Here is a 20,872-nt window from a genome sequence, read left to right as displayed (position 1 = left end):
CATTGTTGATGGGATTGCAATCTCGTACACCCACTCTATAAATCAGTCTGGCAGTTCCTCAGAAAATTGGATAGAGCTATACCACTCCTCAGCGGATACCTAAAAGATGCTCCAACATATAACAAGGACACATGCTCCACTATGTTCATAGCAGCCTTATTTATAACAGCCATAAGCTAGAAAGAACCCAGATGTCCTTCAGCAGAGTAATAGATACAGAAAACATGGTACATTTGCAAAATGGAGTACTAGTCAACTATTATAAACAATGACATCATGAAATTATTAGGCAAATGAATGGAACTAGACAATATCATGCTGAGTGAAGTAGTCTAGTCAAAAGGAACACACATGATATGCACTCACTTATAAGTGGATATTAGCCCAAAAGCTCAGAATACCCAAGATACCCATAGACTACATGGAGCTCAAGAAAAAGGTAGACCAAAGTGTGGATGCTTCAGTTCTTCTTAGAAGGGGGAACTCATAGGAGGAAATATGGAGAAAAAGTGTTGAGCAGAGACTGAAGGAAAGACCATCCAGAGAGTACCCCAGCTGGGGATCCATACTACATACTGACACCAAATGCTAACACTATTGTGGATGGCAAGAAGTGCTTGCTGATTGGACACTGTTATAGCTGTTTCTTGAGAGGCTCTGCCAGAGCCTGACAAATACAGAGATGGATGCTTGCAGCCAAGTATTGGACTGAGCATGGGGACCCCATTGGAGGTATTAGAGAAAGGACTGAAGGAACTGAAGGGGTTTTCAACCCCTTAGTAAGAACAACAATATCAACCAACCAGATCCTGCAGTGCTCCCAGGGACTAAACTGCCAAACAAAGAGTACACATGGAGTGAACCATGGCTACAGCAGCATATGTAGCAGAAGATGGCCTTTTCAGACATCAGTGGAGGAAAGGCCCTTGGTCCTGTGAAGCTTGATGCCCTAGTGTAGGGGAATGCCAGGATGGAGAGTCAGAAGTTGTTAGGTGGTTGGGGGAGCACCCTCATAGAAGCAGGGGAATGGGATAGGAGGTTTGTGTAAGGGAAACTGGGAAAGGGGATAACATTTGAAATGTAGATAAATAAAATATCTAATAAAAATAAATAAAATATTGTACAATAAAATAAATAAAACAAGAAGGCCATTCATTTTTCTAAAGTGAGGAAAAAACTTACTTAGTTTTTCTTGTGTATGTTGACCCAATATTGGTATGCTTTTTTACATATACTATAGACGTAAATGTCTTAGACTTGAAAAGACTACAGTCCAGGAGTACATACATTTACATATTTTGATTTTTGAAAGCATATATTTTAGTAATTATACCTGCAGTCCATTCTTTTTGGTCATTTGTTTATTCATTTAGTTGGCTTCCTCTGATGCAATCCTTGGGCATCAGCCTAAGCTGTTTTCATATGGAAAGTTTACTGCTTCTTCTTTTTAGCCAATTCACCCCAAGAGGACATCAAGCCTGACCTCTTGCTACCTGAAGTATTGGATGAAATCATAGTGCCTTTGGCTAGTAAAAAATAAAGTCCACAAACATATTTTTGGTGTGTTTTTCCACCAAAATTGATGGCCTCTAGTGCAAGTGCAGAACACAAGGGAATAAATAGTTTCATAGCACCCAATGCTAAGGGAAGAGGCAATAGAAAGTAAACTTAGAATCATTATTTGGACTACCTTACTCAACAATTTTCAAATATGCATTTTGACAATAAAACATGAACTATATATACAGGATACTGTGTGATCTGAATCAAGCAGACACGTTTATTAATAGGATGTTCTCTTGGATCTTTATCCCCTTGTTTCTGCAGTTTCCCAACATTGTCTTCACCTTTAACTTGAATATCTGCTATCACATAATTGCCGAAGATTTTCACCATGATGGAGATGTGAGGATTGGTGCATTTTTTCCCATTCATACATACTACACCATTAATAAAATTAAAAATTCATATATACCGTATTATTATGAGGATTATTATCTACAGTAAGTACAACTATTAATTTTTAGAGTTCTGAATTATTATGGCTTATGAGGTGTAACCACTAAAATTTATATGCTACTTGAGGTATTGGCTGTGAAAATTTCTTTATTAGAGATTCTAAAATTTCTTCAATATTATTTATATTTTGGATTCTTTTGCTGTCTAAGGTGGGAAATAACAAATAATATTTGTCTTTTTTTTCCATTTTAGCCTCCTCATTTGATTGCTAAGGTACCCTTCTACCAAACATGTAATGCTACCAGGTCTGACTATTTTAATGTAATAATTTCAGAGGAAGCATGCTTTAATTTCAGCCTGATCTTGGTGTTCAGGGCATTTTTGAAGTCCTGCTATGGTTTTGTGATATTAGGTGTTATCACTGAATGCAAGAAAACTTGAGTATTCATTGTGATACTTGAGTGAAGAAACTGTCTGTTACATGACACTAGTTCCAGGCTTAGAGTTTCACGATTAGAAGTTCAGAGTACTTATGTGCTCTGTAGATATACCAGCTATCTCATGATTTGTATTCATGCTTGTTGTGTGATTTATTTTCTTTATTCTTGGATAGATAGCTTTCCCATGTTTATCTGTTTTCTGCATATGTTTACAGAATTTGTTCTATTTTTATGGCTATGTTCACAATGATACAGTGACTATGAGAGTGTCAATTTTTGACTTTCATAGCTTGAATGCAATATACATGATTAATAGTGTCAAATAGGTCTTGCTAAATTCAAGAGAAATATTCATGTATGTTTCTAAATAAAGGTAGTAAGTAACCCAATCAGTCTCCATATCTTATGCAGACCTTCTTGTATCTATATGATTCCAATAAATAAGACCCTGATGTAAAGTGATAATACTTGTAAATCCCTGTGAGCACATGAGAAAATATTTTGAGACTCAACAAATGGAAATGACAAAAAAAAGAGTGAAGTGAATTATGCTCAGTGTGACAATATTATGTGTTTGTAAAGATCTTGGTGGAGTAGTAAATCATTAAATCAAAGACTGTTGAGGAGGAAAAGTGTTGACTTATAAAAAGTCATTGGATATATTGTTTCTTGGACATATTTTACTGAAATTTGAAACGTAGCAAAGATTGCTATCAAATTTTGTATTTACATGAAATATTTCATGGTAGACCTAAGTTCTTAGGGGATCTTAGCTTATCTCAAATAAAAACCACATGCCAAGCAAATGGGATAACTTTTCATGTTGAATGTGACCTCTTCTACTTCATCATTAATGCTCCTTATAGTGCCACTTTGCCTCAGCCCTTTACTCTTAGCAATTTGGGCTAAACTGTGTATTAGTAGGTGCTTCTCTTCATATATTTCAGGGTTAAGATCATTACTATAAAAACCGATACTTTAGGTTCTGTGAGTGTTTCATGCCTGGCTTATTTATTATAGAAAAATAATTGTGTCCTGGCCAAACAAAAGTTAAACTTATTATAAAGTCAGAAAAGAAAACAAATAAAGTTCATGACAGAAATATAGTGATATATTATTAAAATTTAAATATTTTTGTTATATTATGCATTAAGCATATATTTTTCCATACAGTATGGACCACAGGGAAACATATGCACCGCAAAGCTGAGAAACTACATTTATTATTCTTATGTAATCTTTTATTTACCTACTTGTAAGTTTATATACATTTCAAAAAAATGGTATTTTTATCTGTCTTTATTTTCTATTCCTTATGTGTTGTGTGTGCTTAAATGCGTTTCTTGTAATTATCAAGTTTACAAAAAATTACTGGACCCTCATATTTCCTATATTAGCACTTATATGGTGTCCTTTTCTAGATGGATCTTTCTTTTAGTCTATCACAACAGGATAGGAGACAAGTGAGTTCTTATTTTACAGAGTGTTGAAGAAAAGCAAGTATGGTTCCTGATCTTTCTATAATAACTCTAAGAGAAAAGTGTTGTGTTCCATTGTTATCTTCATGGTAAAATCTTTTCAAATTTGTCATCACACAGATTATTTGCATGTCTGCACATGTTTTGAAGCAACTCAAAATAGCTGGAGATAGTAAAACTGTAGGAATAATTTTAACATTTCATAATGAGAGTGCTGAAATTAAATTCTCAGCACATTATATCTCTCAGAACAAGTAGGAGGCATGTGCAATGGCTAAGCCATTTTAGTTGCCAGTATGTTAAATCTTTTATTGATCTCCTCATAGCTTTCAAAATTTAACCTGGAATTTTCTCTAGGTATGCGGGTGAATTATTTTCCTTTGCATGAATTAAAATAATATCCAAAGTGTAATAGATATTTACTCTGTAAAATTATAAAACATTATGAGCAGTTTTTCACATTAAAAGAAAAAAATGTTGCCTAGAACATTATTCTGAAATATTTTACATTGTTATGTGTTTTAAACATTTTATATCCATATTTTCTGAGTACAGATATTTTCTCTTTGATTAAGTTTTATCAATATTATTTCAATAGTAGTTACAAAATTTTTATTGTAATTTGGATAAGCAGAATTGTTTAAGTATAAACATATACATTAAATAACTGTAGCTACACTAGTTTCAGGAATGGAAAAACTATGAAAAATTCCACTGCACATTTTCTGGAATATTTTTCACTTAGGTAATTTGATTCTTGTTTCTTTTCATCATGTCTTCAATTAAGTATATTAGCAGTGACTGTGGCTCTACTCCTAACTATATTTAGATACTCAATTTTTCTTATAATTGATATCCCTCTTTCCTTGAATTTCAAACACGTGCTTTGTAGTACACAAAGGTAGACTGGATCTGGAGTGTTCTCTAACGTTTTGACCTTTTTTTTCATTTAATTTGAGAAGTTCTCCTTTGGTGTCTGTCTCACTTGTTTTAGGCACCATTAGCCTTCATTCATTTCCAATTTGTGCTTTTCCTTGACACTTAGGTTTTGTTGTTGAGCTCAGGGTATGTTATAAGGAAGTATATTATCTGCAGAGGAATAGTCTAGCAAAGACATAAATAAAAACACAAGGTTTTTGTTAGATATGAACCAATGTTTCTGGCATAATAGTTTTTGACAAGGTCTCAGTGAGGCAAGTTGATGATTGTTACTTGTCAGAACAGCAGAACTTTATCATTCATCTCAAATTGTCACTTATACAGACAAATGTGAGCACCCATCTACAACATTCACATTTAGTAATGAGTCAAACCTTTTTAGATTGGGTTACCTTGAAAACCTTTCTTATTTCTGAATCTATATATAGCTAAGTAATAATTTTCCTTTATTTAAATTAAGTAAATAGTGATATTTTCTCTAAATTTTGTGAAACTTATATGTCTAGAAAATATATGCAACTCATTTCTGAAGTTGTTGACAGTTGAAAGGGATTTGTCTGCATTTCTGCAGTCATTTTTCATCCTTTTTACAATACTATGAATTCTCATCCATTAAAATTGCCATGTTCTGAGCAGTCATGATATTATATTTTAATTATGAACTAAATATACCAATTACATAACAGGTTCACTTGGCTGAAAACCACAATAATTATATCCATTCAAAATCATGTAAGTGCTTTATATAAATTAGTCTAAATGAATTTTGATCCAATCTATGAGATTCCAGATCTAAATTGTCTGGAGTAAGGAATGACACATAAACAGTGTAGGGTATTTTTGTTCAAAATACTGTTGCGTGTTTGATTGGATGTGCCCAATAGTATTACTATTAATTTCCTTTTCCTTTGAGTCTTTCTTTGGATGTTATTTAGGACCTAAGACTCTTTCTGTGATGCTGTGAGCTGTTCTAATTTATTTAAATCTAACCTCCCTGCCATGTGAAATCTATTCCATCATGTGTCTGAACTCTGATCTTGCTTACCCAAGCACCATGGGTTTTATCATCATCACCTACATTTCTCTGTAAGCAGTTCCTGAGGTTGAGAATCAACTTTCACTTTGTATTTTATTAATAAATTCTACTGAAATTATGCTCATTTTTAAATAAAAATTTTTACAGTCTATATGATTTTACTTGTGAATATATTTTCAGCACTGAGAATTTCATAGAAGATAACCAACTGGTTTGCTCTTTCCTGAAGAAGAATTTTACACCTAGTACAGGTTATTTCACAGCAATCTTTAGTTACCTAGTGTTTGTCATTTCTGTTTGTGGGTGTGAGTATGTATGTGTGTGTGTGTTTTATGTGTATGTTTAATTTTGAGTCTGATTGGGCAATTAATGAAAAATCATTCCATGGACTTAAGAAAGAGGAAAGACATGAATAATGTTTTGCAAACAAAAAAGGGATGAAGAAATGATGCTATTATGTTATAATCTCAACAAAATAAATTATAAAATTCTTTTTACTTTCAAAATATATTTGCTGTAACAATGTATATTCAAAATCAGGTATTCAAAAGAGAGTGATTATATTTTGTGATTAAAATTTCTCCATGTCATTGCTTTGTGATAGGTGATTTTTGAGTTCTCCAAATTTTCTTGGTATGAAATACATAATGCTGATTGTTACCTCTCATGTACTCATATGTAATTACATGTATGTATTTGTCAAATTTATATATCTATATATCATATATCTCTCTATATACATACCTACATATCCATATATCTATGTATCCATATATCCATATATTTGTATATCTATATATAGCTTGACAATTATATTTGCATACATTTCAATGTATAGTATTTATATTTAAGGAAATGTCATATTTTTCATACTACTCTCAGTTTAACATTTGTTTTATTAATTACTTTTCAGTGGAAAAAAATTCTATCTAATTTTTATCTGTCTATCTTCATAATATGTTCAGTAATTTTTTAATAATTTCTCTTTTGGTAACTAATAACATTATTGAACTATCAAATACAAAATGAAATTATTTTCAAGACACATACACACATTCAAATATCATTATAAGTAATCTCAAACATTTACAAATAAATAGCATAAGCAATGAACCTAGATGGCAGCTGTATTTTGTATTAACTTCCTTTTTTACATTTTAATATCTCTTTTCCTTCAACTCATATTATTTTTATCATTAAGAACTATTTTTCTTTTTATTTTGTGCATGAATTATTTTGAATATGTGATAGTTTTGTACAGTTACACAAAGAGAGAAGAAGAGGTATTGAATTCTCCGGATCTGTAATTTTTGATTAGATTGAGCTGTCTAATATGATTTCTGGAAAACAAATTTGGGTTCTCTGGAAAAAGAACATCTTTAATTGCTGACCTAGTACTCCTGCCTTTTCTCATGTTTGCATGGAAATTTGAATGTAATGTTTATATTTAGAAGCAATTTGTGATATTGATTATTCTTGAAATCTCCCACTTACTCCTATATACACCCTGTCTGTCATGATCTATCTAGCTGAGTACTCTGTCTACTTTGTTTTGACCAAGTATGCTTTGTGGTGAGGAAGTCTTTATTCTATTTATTCACCAGACACAGGAAGAGGCATAGAGTTTGAGACTTGCCTGATATAAAGGGCATGTCTCCGGGAAGCCATAGTCAAATATTCAATTTTCCTCTAATTCAACCATGCAGTTGTGCAGTCACTCACTAAGCCAATTAAATATACAAAATAAATAAAAATGAGAGGCAATCAGTAAAGAGTGTGAATAATGAGGACTAAGCCTGAAATTTATGCTCTCTCACATTTATACTTGTTGACCTCCTTATTCATGAACACACAGAACACATATGAACAAAAGTGATATATACAAACTTCAGAAGTACACAGAAAGATACAAATGCAACAGGCTTTCTGATACATTATTTTTGATTATATCAATTCAGAGGCAGGTGCAGGATTTATTCTACAAATTGAATGCCAGCATGTTATACACTGGCAATTTCATGCTGCCACATTAAAAAAATATATCAGAGAAATAACAGGACCCACATATAGAATGAATTAGCCTTGGAATATTATTGGAATAATATGATGTTGTTTCTAAAAACCAAAAGGTTTGATAAGAAGAGTAGCTTTTCATAACAGAAGAACATATAAGTCCAAGATCCAAATACCAGCAGATCTGGTATTAGAAGAAACTGATGCCTGATTTGTAGATAGAATTTTTGCTGCATTGACATATAAAAGATAAATAACACACGTTTTGGGGTAAATGTAAAAAATGAATGTTAATACTAAATTATCTTGTTGAATTCTAATACATGTACCCCAAATAGTTCCATAATTCAAGGTATAGAAATTAGAAAATATGTTTTATAGGAACAAAATAAAGTACTAAATATTACTTATTACTTGACTAAATATGAAGATATATATGGTCTGTGTAATATTCCTGTTTATTTTTATCCCATTTACACAGATATAATTTTAAGAACTACCAGTTTGTTCTGGCTTTGGTATATGCCATTGAAGAGATCAATGGTAATCCCAATATTTTGCCAAACATAACTCTTGGATTTGATTTCTATAATGTGCGATTCACAGAGAAAGATACTCTTATGATTGCCTGTAGTTGGCTCACAGCTCACAAGCGGGGAAAAGTTTTACCTAATTACAGGTGCAATGAGAGAAAAATTTCTGCTGCACTTACAGGAACATCATGGACAACATCTGCTTACATTGGTACACTGCTGCAACTCTTTAAATTCCCACAGGTGAGAAAATGTGCATACAGGGACTTGAAATTGGGTCTCCTTTGTTGATATTATAGTTGTCTCAAAACTGAAACAGGAATGATTGAATTATGCAATCATCAAACCCAGTACCCAGACACTTGGTGATCAATCCACACTTCTCCTGCTTGCAGGTAAAAAAAAAAAACGAAGTGAATGAAACCATGTAGGTTATTGAAAATAACTGGCATAGTATGATTTTTCTGTTATTCCTAATAGAATTTACCTTTAAAACTGGAATAAACCTACCTTTTCCCCTATTGTTATTATATGTTTCAGTACTAAAATTGTGTTTGATGTTAATATTCTTCCATTTCTTTCAAATTTGGTTCAGCTTTCTTTTGGATCTTATGATCCTGTCTTGAGTGACCGAAGTAAGTATTCTTCTCTCTACCAGATGAGCACCAAGGACACAGCTCTTTCACATGGCATTGTATCTTTGATGCTTCATTTTAGGTGGTCCTGGGTTGGTCTTCTCCTCCCAGATGATCACAAAGGGAATAAACTTTTATCAGATTTCAGAGATGAGATGGAAAAAGAAAGAATTTGCATAGCTTTTGTGAAAATGATCCCAGCCACTAGGACTTTATATTTTAACAAACAATGGAAAAATATGGATGAGATTCAGGAATCATCAACAAATGTGATCATTATTTATGGTGACATTGATTCTCTACAAGGACTAATGCGAAATATTGGGCAAAGGTTACTGACCTGGAAAGTCTGGATCATGAATTTTGAACAGGATGTTACTGACCATGCTGATTATTTCATGTTAGACTCATTCCATGGGAGTCTTATTTTTACACAACATTATGGAGAAAGTTTTGAGTTTACCAAGTTTATTGAAACAGTTAATCCTTACAAATACCCAGAAGACATCTATCTTCCTAAGTTGTGGCATTTGTTCTTCAATTGTTCATTTTCTAAAATTGATTGTCAGCTTTTGGACAACTGTCAACTTAATGCTTCTTTGAATATATTACCGAGGCACATACTTGGTGTTTCCATGAGTACAGAGAGCTATAATATATATAATGCTGTGTATGCTGTGGCTCACAGTCTCCATGAGATTACTCTTAAGAAAATACAAATACAACCACATGAAAATGGAGAAGGGATGGTGTTCTTTCCCTGGCAGGTAATATCCTTTATATTTTATCATAATATCAGCACTATGGCATATAAGAATTTGTAAAGATACTAAGATAGGCATTGTAAAACTCAGTATATGATATTCAAAATCACAGTAGTGTTTTTGTTTCTAATGTTTCATGGAGGTCAAGGCAGTCTCAATTTTATGATGCAGAGAAATGTGTTGTATGGTACCAGAAGGAAATGTGTTAAGTCATCATCAAGATCATGTGACCAATAGCTCCCTGTACAGTTATTTCTCATGGAACTAGGTTGGTCATCCTGATAAGCCCTTAGAAACAGTGATCACAGGAGTGTTCAAGTAATTGGGTTTAATACTTTCCTTGTTCTTTGACTATTTGTGTTTATTGTCTTGCTTGTTCCTTGACTATTTGCATCTGTTGTATTGCTAGACCCTCAACCTAGAACTGACCTTAATACATGCACATAATTAAAATGGTATAAAAGCAAAAGGAAGTAGGGGGGTAGGATGGGAGTTCTAGGGAAGGGAAATGGGGAAAGGGGATGACATCTGTATTATAAATAAATAAAATATCAAATTAAAAATTATAAACAACAACAACAAAATAATAATAATAAAGAAACCAATACTTTCCCAGTGTATTTCTTACAACAGAAATAAAAAAGTGCATATTTAAGGGAAAGAAAAATAATGTTTTATTGTTGTTGTTTTGTTTTTATTTAAGTGATACCTTTTAATTACCATTTAGATATCAGCACCCTCATTTCAGATACTGGAATATTTCTGAAGATCTTCTGAAAGCAAATAGTTCTGGCTCGCCTCAAAATATTAAAGATTTGAATGAGTAAACAGTCATGTATTTGTTACCTAAGGCCTGTTCAAAGTTTTCTCTTGAATGATCTTTCAGAAGAATTGTTTCTCATTTACCCAGGAATTTATTTACTCAATATTACTGGAAGCTTAATTAATGTTGAGTTTTATATCAGTGATTAAAAACAATTAGAGAGTTCACATAACATAGATTCTCTTCTACCTCTTAGACACAGTGTAATATACAGTCATGAATCTGTTTCAGCTTAACTCTTTCCTGAGGAAATTTCTTGTGAGGGAAAACATGGGTTTAGATTGGAAACTGAAAATAAATGAAGAGTATGACATTCTTAACCTTTGGAATTTTCCAAAGGGTCTTGGACTAAAGATGAAAATAGGAACCTATTCTGCAAATGCTCACAATGGCCAAGAGTTGACTTTATCTGAGCAGATGATACAATGGCCAGAAACATTTTCAGAGGTAGGATACATTTTCTGATATAATGAAGCTTGTTGCCTAATGCAAGGACCATCAATATTTTATTACCAGAATACAATACCACAGGAATATTACTCATATACTGTGTTTTCCCCTTCCTTGATTCAGAACAATAGCAATATTCAATATATATATATCACCCAAAGATAACTCATATAAGGATTAGTTTTTCTGAAGATAACACAAATTTGGGATACATCAGAAGAGGAAATTGACCTGTGCAAAATTTCTTATGGGTAGTTTTAGAAAATCTGTCATTTGAGTTCAACGTCATAAAACAACCTAATTTTTTTTGTGGCTGTCATCAAATACCATGGCCCAAAGTGACTTCTATGCCTTGTGATCCTGGAGGTATGAGAGTCCAACATGACTGGCAAGAAGAAAGAAAGGGTTAGTTCTAGATACAAGTCAAGGACCAGAAAAATGTTTTTCCTACAGAAATTTATAGTAAGTAACATGAGAAAACTGGACCTGAGGCAAGGATTATAGTAGTTCAATTCCTACCCCAGGTAATACTTTCAATGAGAAATATCAATATTTTTCCTATACATTTTTATAGCTGAAATTTTAGAAAGTGGATATTTAAGGGAAACAATGGCAGTGTTTTTTTTCACTGCAATGATACATTTTTATTACTCTTTAGACATTTCCTTATCACTCAGACATTTCTTTACCCTTCAGTACCCTCATTTAGACACTAGGTGTTTGAAGGTATTCTGTAAGAAAATAGGTCTTAATTGAATAGTCATATATTTGAACAAGTTAGCAGTCATTGATTCATTACCTTGAACATTCTACGAGCAGGTCTGCATTCTTTAAAGTTTAATAACTCCCCAAATACTATAATCAACAGGGAGACAGTCAATGTTTGAGCATATGTTAGATACTTTGCATTCAAAATGCTAAGTCATTCTGTCAGCACATTAAACTGTTAGTTTGTATTCAATAGGTTCATTGTTACTGAAGTTTTGATCAATGATTTGATTCATTGATTTTTAGTTCACTGGAAAAAGAAAATTGTAATGTGTGTACATGTCTAAGCTATTTACTTGTCTGCTCCTGTAACTAAATACATAACTGAAATAACTCCAGAAAAATTTTGAGGAGGCAGTAAAATATCTTCACAAATGCATCATTTTGAAACGTATGAGGGTTTTATGGCATTATACCCTTTGCCAGTAAAAAGGAATGAATGAATGCTGAAGCTCTATTCTATCTCCTTTACATTTTTCAGAGACAGTAACCTATAAATAGTAACAAATTTTAATTTAAGTGGCCCTTCTCTCCTTAGCTAAATTTACCTAAATTCCTTCATAGAAATTGGTACATATATGTTTCCATGATCATTCTAAAGCCTGTCAAGTTGACAGTTGAGATTCGCTATAATGGTGGAAGTAAAGCTACTAAACCCAGGAGAGAGTCAGTACTAAGGCATTATCAGTCTAGAGATACCCCTCGCCCTTCATGTTCTAGGTGACCCATTTTTCTCAAAAATGTCTCTGACTCATTAAGATTCCAATTTCCCCAATACTGCTAAAATCCTCTGAGAAATAATTAAACATGTTTACCTTTTGAAGGGTATAACCATTACAAATACTTTCTGTGTTTTGAAGAATACTTGAAAATTGCTGTCATAGCAGATAACATTTTTTTTATTCCATTCAGATCCCAAAATCTGTGTGCAGTGAGAGTTGTGGGCCTGGATACAGGAAAGTCACCTTAGAGGGTCAGGCTGTCTGCTGTTATAATTGCACACCTTGTGCAGAAAATGAGATTTCCAATGAGACAGGTAAATTTAGATTTTACAGAATCCTTCCTCATTTCTCCACATCATTTCACAATAAAAATGGTCTTAATAGAATTCAGAGATAAATGATTTCCTCCCTTTGTTTAGGAACTTAAATGCAATAATTTTTCACCATCCTCGATATACATCTTCTATTTACTGTCAATAGTGATACTTGCAGAAAACATTTTCTCTTGCACTTAATAGTGCTTTATTTTACTGTACTATTTAGCAAATATGAGTAAACTATCAAACATTTATATATTTTACACTGTACTTTAATCATTAAGATTCATGTAAAGTTCAGACCTGTTTTACCTTAATTGGGATTATTCAGAGCTAAATTTTTTTTGAAATTAAAGAAGGGTAAATTTTAATATAAATAAAAAGGAATATATACAGCGTTATAAAATAGTGGATGCAAGGCTACCAATATTTAGTATCCATAGTCTTCTTAACATTGTATAGTACTTTTTTTTGTTTTTTTTTATTGGTTGTTTTCTTTATTTACATTTCAGATGTTATCCCCTTTCCTGGCTCCCCCCCCCAGAAACTCACTATCTCATCCGCCTCACTCTGCTTCTATGAGGATGTTCCCCCACCCACTCACTCCTGTCTTCCCCCTTCTAGTTCCCCTACACTGGGACAAGGAGCCATCACAGGACCAAGGGCCTCTCCACCCATTGATCCCTGACAAGTCCATCCTCCACTGCATATGCAAGTGGAGCCACAGGTCCCTCCATGTGTACTCTTCGGTTGATGGTTCTGTCCCTGGGAGCTCTGAGTAGGGGTCAGCTTGGTTGATATTGTTGTTCTTCCTATGGGGTTGTGAACCACATCAGCTCCTTCAGTCCTTTCTCTAACTGCTTCACTGGGGACCCTGTGCTCAGTCTAATAGTTGGAAGCGAACATCTACCTCTGTGTTTGTCAGGCTCTGGCAGAGCCTCCCAGGAGACAGCTATATCTGGATCCTGTCAGCATGCACTTCTTGGCATCCATAATAGTGTCTGGGTTTGGTAACCATTTATGGGGTTTCTAAAGGGAGATTTTTTTTCTCATTTGTGTTAGTTTTTTAATAAATTGGTACATAGTATTTTGATGGTATTCACACATACCATTCTTCGCATATTTATTTTCCTATTCCCTAACCACCCACCCACATCTGTGTAATTAACATACCTAATAGAGTACGTGATGGTTATCTACTCTTGGGTGTATGCATATCACTTGAAGTTTGTCAATCAACCAGGAGCAGCACTCTGAAAAATAAAATTGCCTCCACTCCCAACAGCTATCACCTTCTAATAGTTCTTTTTCCTCTGTGTGTATCTTCAATCCAACCAACACTCTCTGTAGTAGAATGAATATATATATATATATATATATATATATGAAAGACAGAAGTAGAGAACATAATATTATGGGCTTAAATTTAGAAAACCAATATTATATCAGATCCAGTGATCCAGTATAATTGCTGCCTGGTTGCTTCCATGATTCTTACTATGATGGAAATTATCTAATCCATTGTAATTATAAACAAACACCCGAATTCAATTCTTTTTAAAAAGTATACTTAATTATGAGTGTTTACAGCAATGGAACAGCAACTAAGACAGTATAATAATACAAATATAGTTAGTTTTAAAATATTTACTTAAAAATTATACTTACTAAGATTGCCATTAATGACTTAGATTTCTTTTTCTATTTTCTACTACTTTACATGAACACTACATATTTTATCTTAAGTAAAATATCATTTGTCTTATAATTTTGTTAGAATAAGCATTGTTTGAGTATCTGAGGAGTGAGCATTTGTTCTGTTTCATATCACAGTAGATGTGTATAGCAGAAACGAAAGGTCCCTACCACTGTTGCAGTTAATGAGGCACTTCTAATGTAAATTCATTCGGACTCTGCTATCATGAGCTCATAATCCACTACTAATTTCACTTTTCAATATTGTTGCTTTCAGAAATGAGCACCTGTCATATGAATTAGAGTTGTAGATGTGAAATACATACACACATGATACACATATATGAGCGAGAAAATAATTTTACATACATCAAATAAGAATACAAATATTTTATCTGTTATTCAAAACAGATAGAGCTGATTTTTCAATTATTCACTAATTTAAAGAAGCTTAACTGGATTGGAATGGAATCATGAAAATCAGAATGAACTTTATAACATTTTACTGTAGAAATATAATAAAAGGAAGGAGTAATATAATTCTAATTATCAGATAAATTTAAATAAATGTGTGTTAATGAAGTTTATTAGGAATATTCAATGTAGTAATGAGTAATTATTTATGGGAGTGAATAGAAGTATGAATTCATGAACTGTAAAAAATATTTGGATGTTTAAAATGACTTCTATCAGCCATACTCTCTTCTAATCCTACTTTGTAAAACTTTCTTATGTTACCATTCTGAATCTTTTAATAGCTTGATTCCTCTAAGTAAAAATTAGTCACATCAAAGAGATTTTCCTTATTTTTGAAACATTCAGTGTTGTAATTGTTGCATTGTTTTTTTTCAATGAATGTTCTGTTATAAATTTAATGTTGACTCTTTTATAAGTGGGAAAATTGTTAGTGATGCTTTTAAACAAGCAACGGTAAACATATTAACTATATACACATTTCCCTTTCTCACTCATTTTCAGATTTGTGACATTTAGTGGTATTTTTATGGCAATACTGCCATAAAAGTATGCTGGAATTAGGATGTCAAAATATACAAATATGTATAAAAGGCAGGGGCATGGGACAGACTTCAAATGAATATAATATCTCAACATAGAAGAATATTTAATGTGCACATTCATGTCATCTTCCATAAAAGCAAAAAAGAATTATTTTCAATTTTTCTGTACCTGGTTAAATTGAATCTATAGTTGTATTAATACTTCTTTCTAAATAATTCATAATATATTTTAAACATATTAATGCCCTACAACTTTATCCAAACCACCATTTTCTCAATATTTACCTAACTTGTCTCCTAAAAATCTCACTTAACTCTAAATTGTTCTACCCAAGTATTCTTGAATATGAGACTTGCACTGTAGCTTGTTCTACATTCTAGTGCTGACAGTCTTAAAGATTAGTAATTTCTACTCTCATATCAGAAAATAAATTAAAATATTTACTCTGATAATGATGTGAGTTCATGTTAATCTCACCTCTGTGATGATAATCAGTCAAATCGAATCTTGCACAAAGAATGAACATCCTGTTACAATAATGAGTTCATATACACAGCTGTAATGATGTGTTCTATATCACTGTTTCTTTATAATCTTCTGAGGCCTCTGAATTCTATACCGTTTCTACATTCTCTTCTATAAATTTCATCTTTTTATTATGATGAATCATAATGTTAAGTTATCTGCCAAATGAAATCTCTCCTTATGTGTATTTATATATGGGTGGATAAGTAAGTGAGTGGATGAATGGATACATGTATGTAGTCATGACCCTTTGTCACAAAGTAAGTTTGGTGATGTACCCTTTGACACATAATTGTCATTCACTTGCCAAGATAAAATCCAACTGTATTTCTATGTAATAAGCATAATTTACAAATGACTGGTGTTCAATGAATTACTAATCATTTTAAATTTGAAAATATTCCTGATTAAAAGTAGGAAAATAAGATAGTATTATTTTCAAATTGGCGAACTACAAATTCAATATTATTAATGATATAAAATAAAAAAATATGGTGATTATTTGTGGTTTTAAGAAATATGTGGATTTATTGATAATGAGACACATAAATAAGGGTGCATATGTGTTATGTTAAACATAATATTTCCAAACTTTTACGAAGAGTGTCATAAAGAAGTTTTGCAAATTTTTTTATCACTTCTCATTTGCTATGTGAAAACAGAAAATAGCTACCATTTGTTATTCATACAAAAAAACTCACTGGGAAATTTTTTGAGCCTTTAGTAATAAAATCAGGTTTATTCAATAAAACTCAAGTAGAGAATTAACAAAATACAAGGAATTTTTAAAGAGATAAGAAAATTTAGGATTTCAATATGAAAATAGCACTATCCGAAAATCATTGCAAAAAACATTCTACCTACTTTATAGATTTCACATGTCAAATTCACAATTTATAATAATATATATGGAAATTTCTGGGCCAAAGTTGATTTGTGCAGTGAATCTTAATATTCTACTAACTTCTGACAAGATCCACTAGTTTCATAAACGTTAAAAAAGATGTGTAACTAAAGAAAGTAAAGGCAAAAGATTAGTTCAATTTAAAACAATATAAAGATCAGTTGTGGGAAAAACTCCTGGTATTTCATGGTTATCTAAAGAGAGACGTCACTTTTTGGTTAGGAATGTAGACACTGAAAGTGTACCTATATTCCAACACAAGCTATCCCAATCATATCTATACTGGCAGCACTGAATAAAGTATAAAATATAAAAACTTGTATTAGACAGTACATTAAGTTTGGAGTGAAAACTGAGGGATAGGAATGAGTGCAATAGTAGGAAATAGAGATAGAATGGATAAAAACATGTTATATATAAACACAAAAACTAAAAGACATATCTAAGGAAAAACGTGGTCTGTATATATATCTAAAATCATTCACAAAAGTAGGCATAATACATCATTCCTAAGAGAACAAGGGCAGGTGACTTCTGTATAAGTCCAATTAGCATGTAGAAAGTAATGTCTTAGCATGGACTCATGATCACTGTCCCCTCTGACCAGATGTGGATCAATGTATGAAGTGTCCAGAAAGCTATTATGCAAATAAAAAGAAGAATCACTGCCTTCAGAAAGATCACAGCTTTCTGGCTTATGAAGACCCCTTGGGAATTGCCCTCACCAGCATAGCCCTGTGCTTCTCTGCACTCACAGGCATTGTCATTGGAGTCTTTGTAAAACACAGAGACACTCCCATTGTCAAGGCCAATAATCGAGCTCTCAGTTACACTTTGCTCACCACACTTACCTTCTGTTTCCTCTGCTCTTTGAACTTCATTGGCCAGCCCAACACAGCCACCTGTGTTTTGCAGCAGTTCACATTTGGAGTTTCATTCACTGTGGCTCTTGCCACTGTGTTAGCCAAAGCTATTACTGTGGTCATTGCCTTTAAGGCCACTTTTCCAGGGAGAATGGTAAGGTGGCTAATGGTATCAAGGGCCCCAAATTACATCATTCCTATCTGTACCCTAATCCAACTTGTTCTTTGTGGAATGTGGATGGCAACATCTCCTCCATTCTTGGACCAAGATGTTCATACAGAACATGAGCATATCATCCTTTTGTGCAACAAGGGCTCAGCTGTGGCTTTCCACTCACTCCTCGGATACCTCTGCTTCTTGGCACTTGGGAGTTACACCATGGCCTTCTTGTCTAGAAATCTGCCTGATACATTCAATGAATCAAAATTTCTGTCATTCAGCATGCTTGTGTTCTTCTGTGTCTGGATCACCTTCCTCCCTGTATACCACAGCACTAAAGGAAAACTCATGGTGGCTATGGAAGTCTTCTCTATTTTGGCTTCCAGTGCAGCACTCCTTGGCTTTATATTTGCCCCTAAGTGTTATATTATCTTGTTGAGACCAGACAAAAATTCATTTCATCATATTAGGAAGATTACACATTCTAAAAGAATTAAACTTCACAAAACAGTTCAAAAATAATTTTAGCTTCTATAATAACTTAATAGGTTTGAATTTATGCTCTAAAGAATTTGAAACATGTATGATACATTTCTAATATAAGATTGATTCTATCAGAGATTGTGCGTTTATCCAACTGTATTGCAATTTTCCAACTACAGAATAGAATGGGCACCAGTTATTATTTTTTTCATTATTGAAAACCATAATATACTTTATTTTTATTTATTTATTTTTTAAATTTTATTTAATAGTTTTTACATTCCAGATTTTTATCCTCCTCTGGGTCCATGCTCTGACTGTTCCACATCTATACATGCCCCCTCCATCTCCATGAGGTTGTTGCAACTCCCCTAACCCAACTCCACAGGACTTCGCCAATCCCTGGGGACTTCAATCTCTTGAGAATTAGGTGCATCTTCTTTGACTGAACCTGGACTCTGCAGTTCTCTGATGTATATGTGTTCAGGACATCATATCAACTGGTGTATGTTACCTAGTTGGAGGTCCAGTGTCTGAGAGATCTCAGGGGACCAGGTTAATTAATAACTGATCCTACTATAGAGTCGCCCTTCTCCTCAGCTTCTTCCAGCTTTTCCCTAATTCAACCACAGGGATCACCAGCTTCTGGTGATTGGTTGGGTGTAATTATCTACATCTGACTCTTTCAGCTGCTCATTGGGTTTTTCACAGAACAGTCATGTTAGGGCTTTTTTTGTGAGCACTCCATAGCCTCAGTAATAGTGTCAGGCATTGGGGACTCCACTTGTGGATTTTATATTGGGCCTGTTGCTGGACCTCCTCAGGCTCTTCTCCATTATTCTCAGTGCAGTTCTTTCAGACAGGAACAATTATGGGTCACAGTTTTTGACGGTGGGATAGCAACCCAATTCCTCACTTGATGCCCTGTCTTTCTACTAGAGGGGGGCTCTACAGGTTCCCTCTCCTCACTGTCCTCTCCTCACTGTTGAGCATTTACCTAGGGTCCCTCCCTTTCAGTCCTGAGAGTTCCTTACCTCCCAGTTCCCTGGTACATTCTGGAGAGTCCCACAACTTCTACCTCCCTAGGTTGCCTGTTTCCATTCTTTCTCCTTGCCCTCAGGGATTCAATCATTTCTCCCCCATCTGATACCTGATCCCCTCTTCCCATCCCTGTCTCTTTTCCCACATAGGACTTACCCTCCCTCCTTCTGCTGAACCTCAGGGCTTCAGTCCTTTCCCCCCACCCAATGACTGATTATGTACTCTTCCCCTCCCTGGACTCTTTCCAACCCAGGTCCCTTCTTCCTTTTCCTCTTGCTTTCTTCTCCCTCCCAAGTGGGACTGAGGCATCCTCACTTAGGCCCTTAAGTTTATTAACCTTTTTGAGTTTTGTGGATAATGTCCGGGTATTCTGTACCTTTTTAAGCTAATACCCACATATTAGTGAGCACATACCATGCATGTCCTTTTGGGTCTGAGGTACCACCCTCAGGATGATATTTTCTAGTTTTATCCACTTGGCTGCACAACACAGGATGTCCTGATTCTTAAAAACTGAGTAGTGTTCTAATTGTGAATAAACCACAATTTTTGTATCCATTCTTGGGTTATGGAACATCTAGGTTGTTTCCAGCTTCTGGCTATCAAAAATAAGGCCACTATGAACATAGAGGAACACATACCCCTGTTGCATGGTGAGACATTTTTTGACTATATTACCAAGAGTGATACTGCTGAGTATTCATTAGATCTATTTTCAGTTTTCTGAGGAAACTTCAGATTGATTTCCAGAGTAGTTGTGCCAGTGTGCAATCCCTTCAGCAGTGGAGGAGTGTTCCTCTTTCTCCACATCCTCACCAACATTTGTTGTCACCTGAGATTTTAATCTTAGCCATACTGATAGGTGTAAGGTAGAATCTCAGGGTCATCTTGATTTGCAGTTCCTTGATCACTAAGGACTTTGAACCTTTCTTTGAGTGCTTTTCAGCCATTTGAGATTCCTCTGTTGTGAATTCTCTGTTTAGTACTATAACTCATTTTTTATTGGGTTGTTTGTATTTTTTGTGGTTAGCTTCTTGAGTTCTTCATATATTTTGGATATTCGCCCTCTATTGGATGTTGGGTTAGTGAAGTTTTTTTTCTGTCTGTAGGTTGCTGATTTGTCTTATTGACCATGTTCTTTGCCTTACAGAAACTTTCTAGTTTCTTGAGATCCCATTTATCAATACCTGATCTTAGAGAGTTAGTTATTTGGGTTCTGTTTAGGAAATGCCCCCCTGTGCAAATGAATTCAAGACTCTTTTCTACTTTCTCTTCTATTAGAAGCAGTGTATCTGTTTTAATAT

The 20,872-nt window shown here is 33.8% G+C and overlaps 1 protein-coding gene across 1 annotated transcript; it reads left to right on the top strand.

Moving 5' to 3' along the window:
• Positions 1-1,791: 1,791 nt before the first annotated feature.
• On the top strand, positions 1,792-18,566 carry LOC114637328 (vomeronasal type-2 receptor 116-like). The gene is made up of 6 exons (XM_028785563.1): positions 1,792-2,003; positions 8,347-8,641; positions 8,994-9,800; positions 10,852-11,067; positions 12,751-12,874; positions 17,629-18,566. Exons 1-6 carry the CDS (start codon positions 1,792-1,794, stop codon positions 18,564-18,566), a joined length of 2,592 nt encoding a protein of 863 aa, XP_028641396.1.
• Positions 18,567-20,872: the final 2,306 nt, after the last annotated feature.

Source organism: Grammomys surdaster, unplaced genomic scaffold, assembly GCF_004785775.1.
Source record: "Grammomys surdaster isolate TR1022 unplaced genomic scaffold, NIH_TR_1.0 125276, whole genome shotgun sequence".
NCBI lineage: Eukaryota > Metazoa > Chordata > Mammalia > Rodentia > Muridae > Grammomys > Grammomys surdaster.
This window is presented reverse-complemented; position numbering and strand designations above follow the sequence as displayed.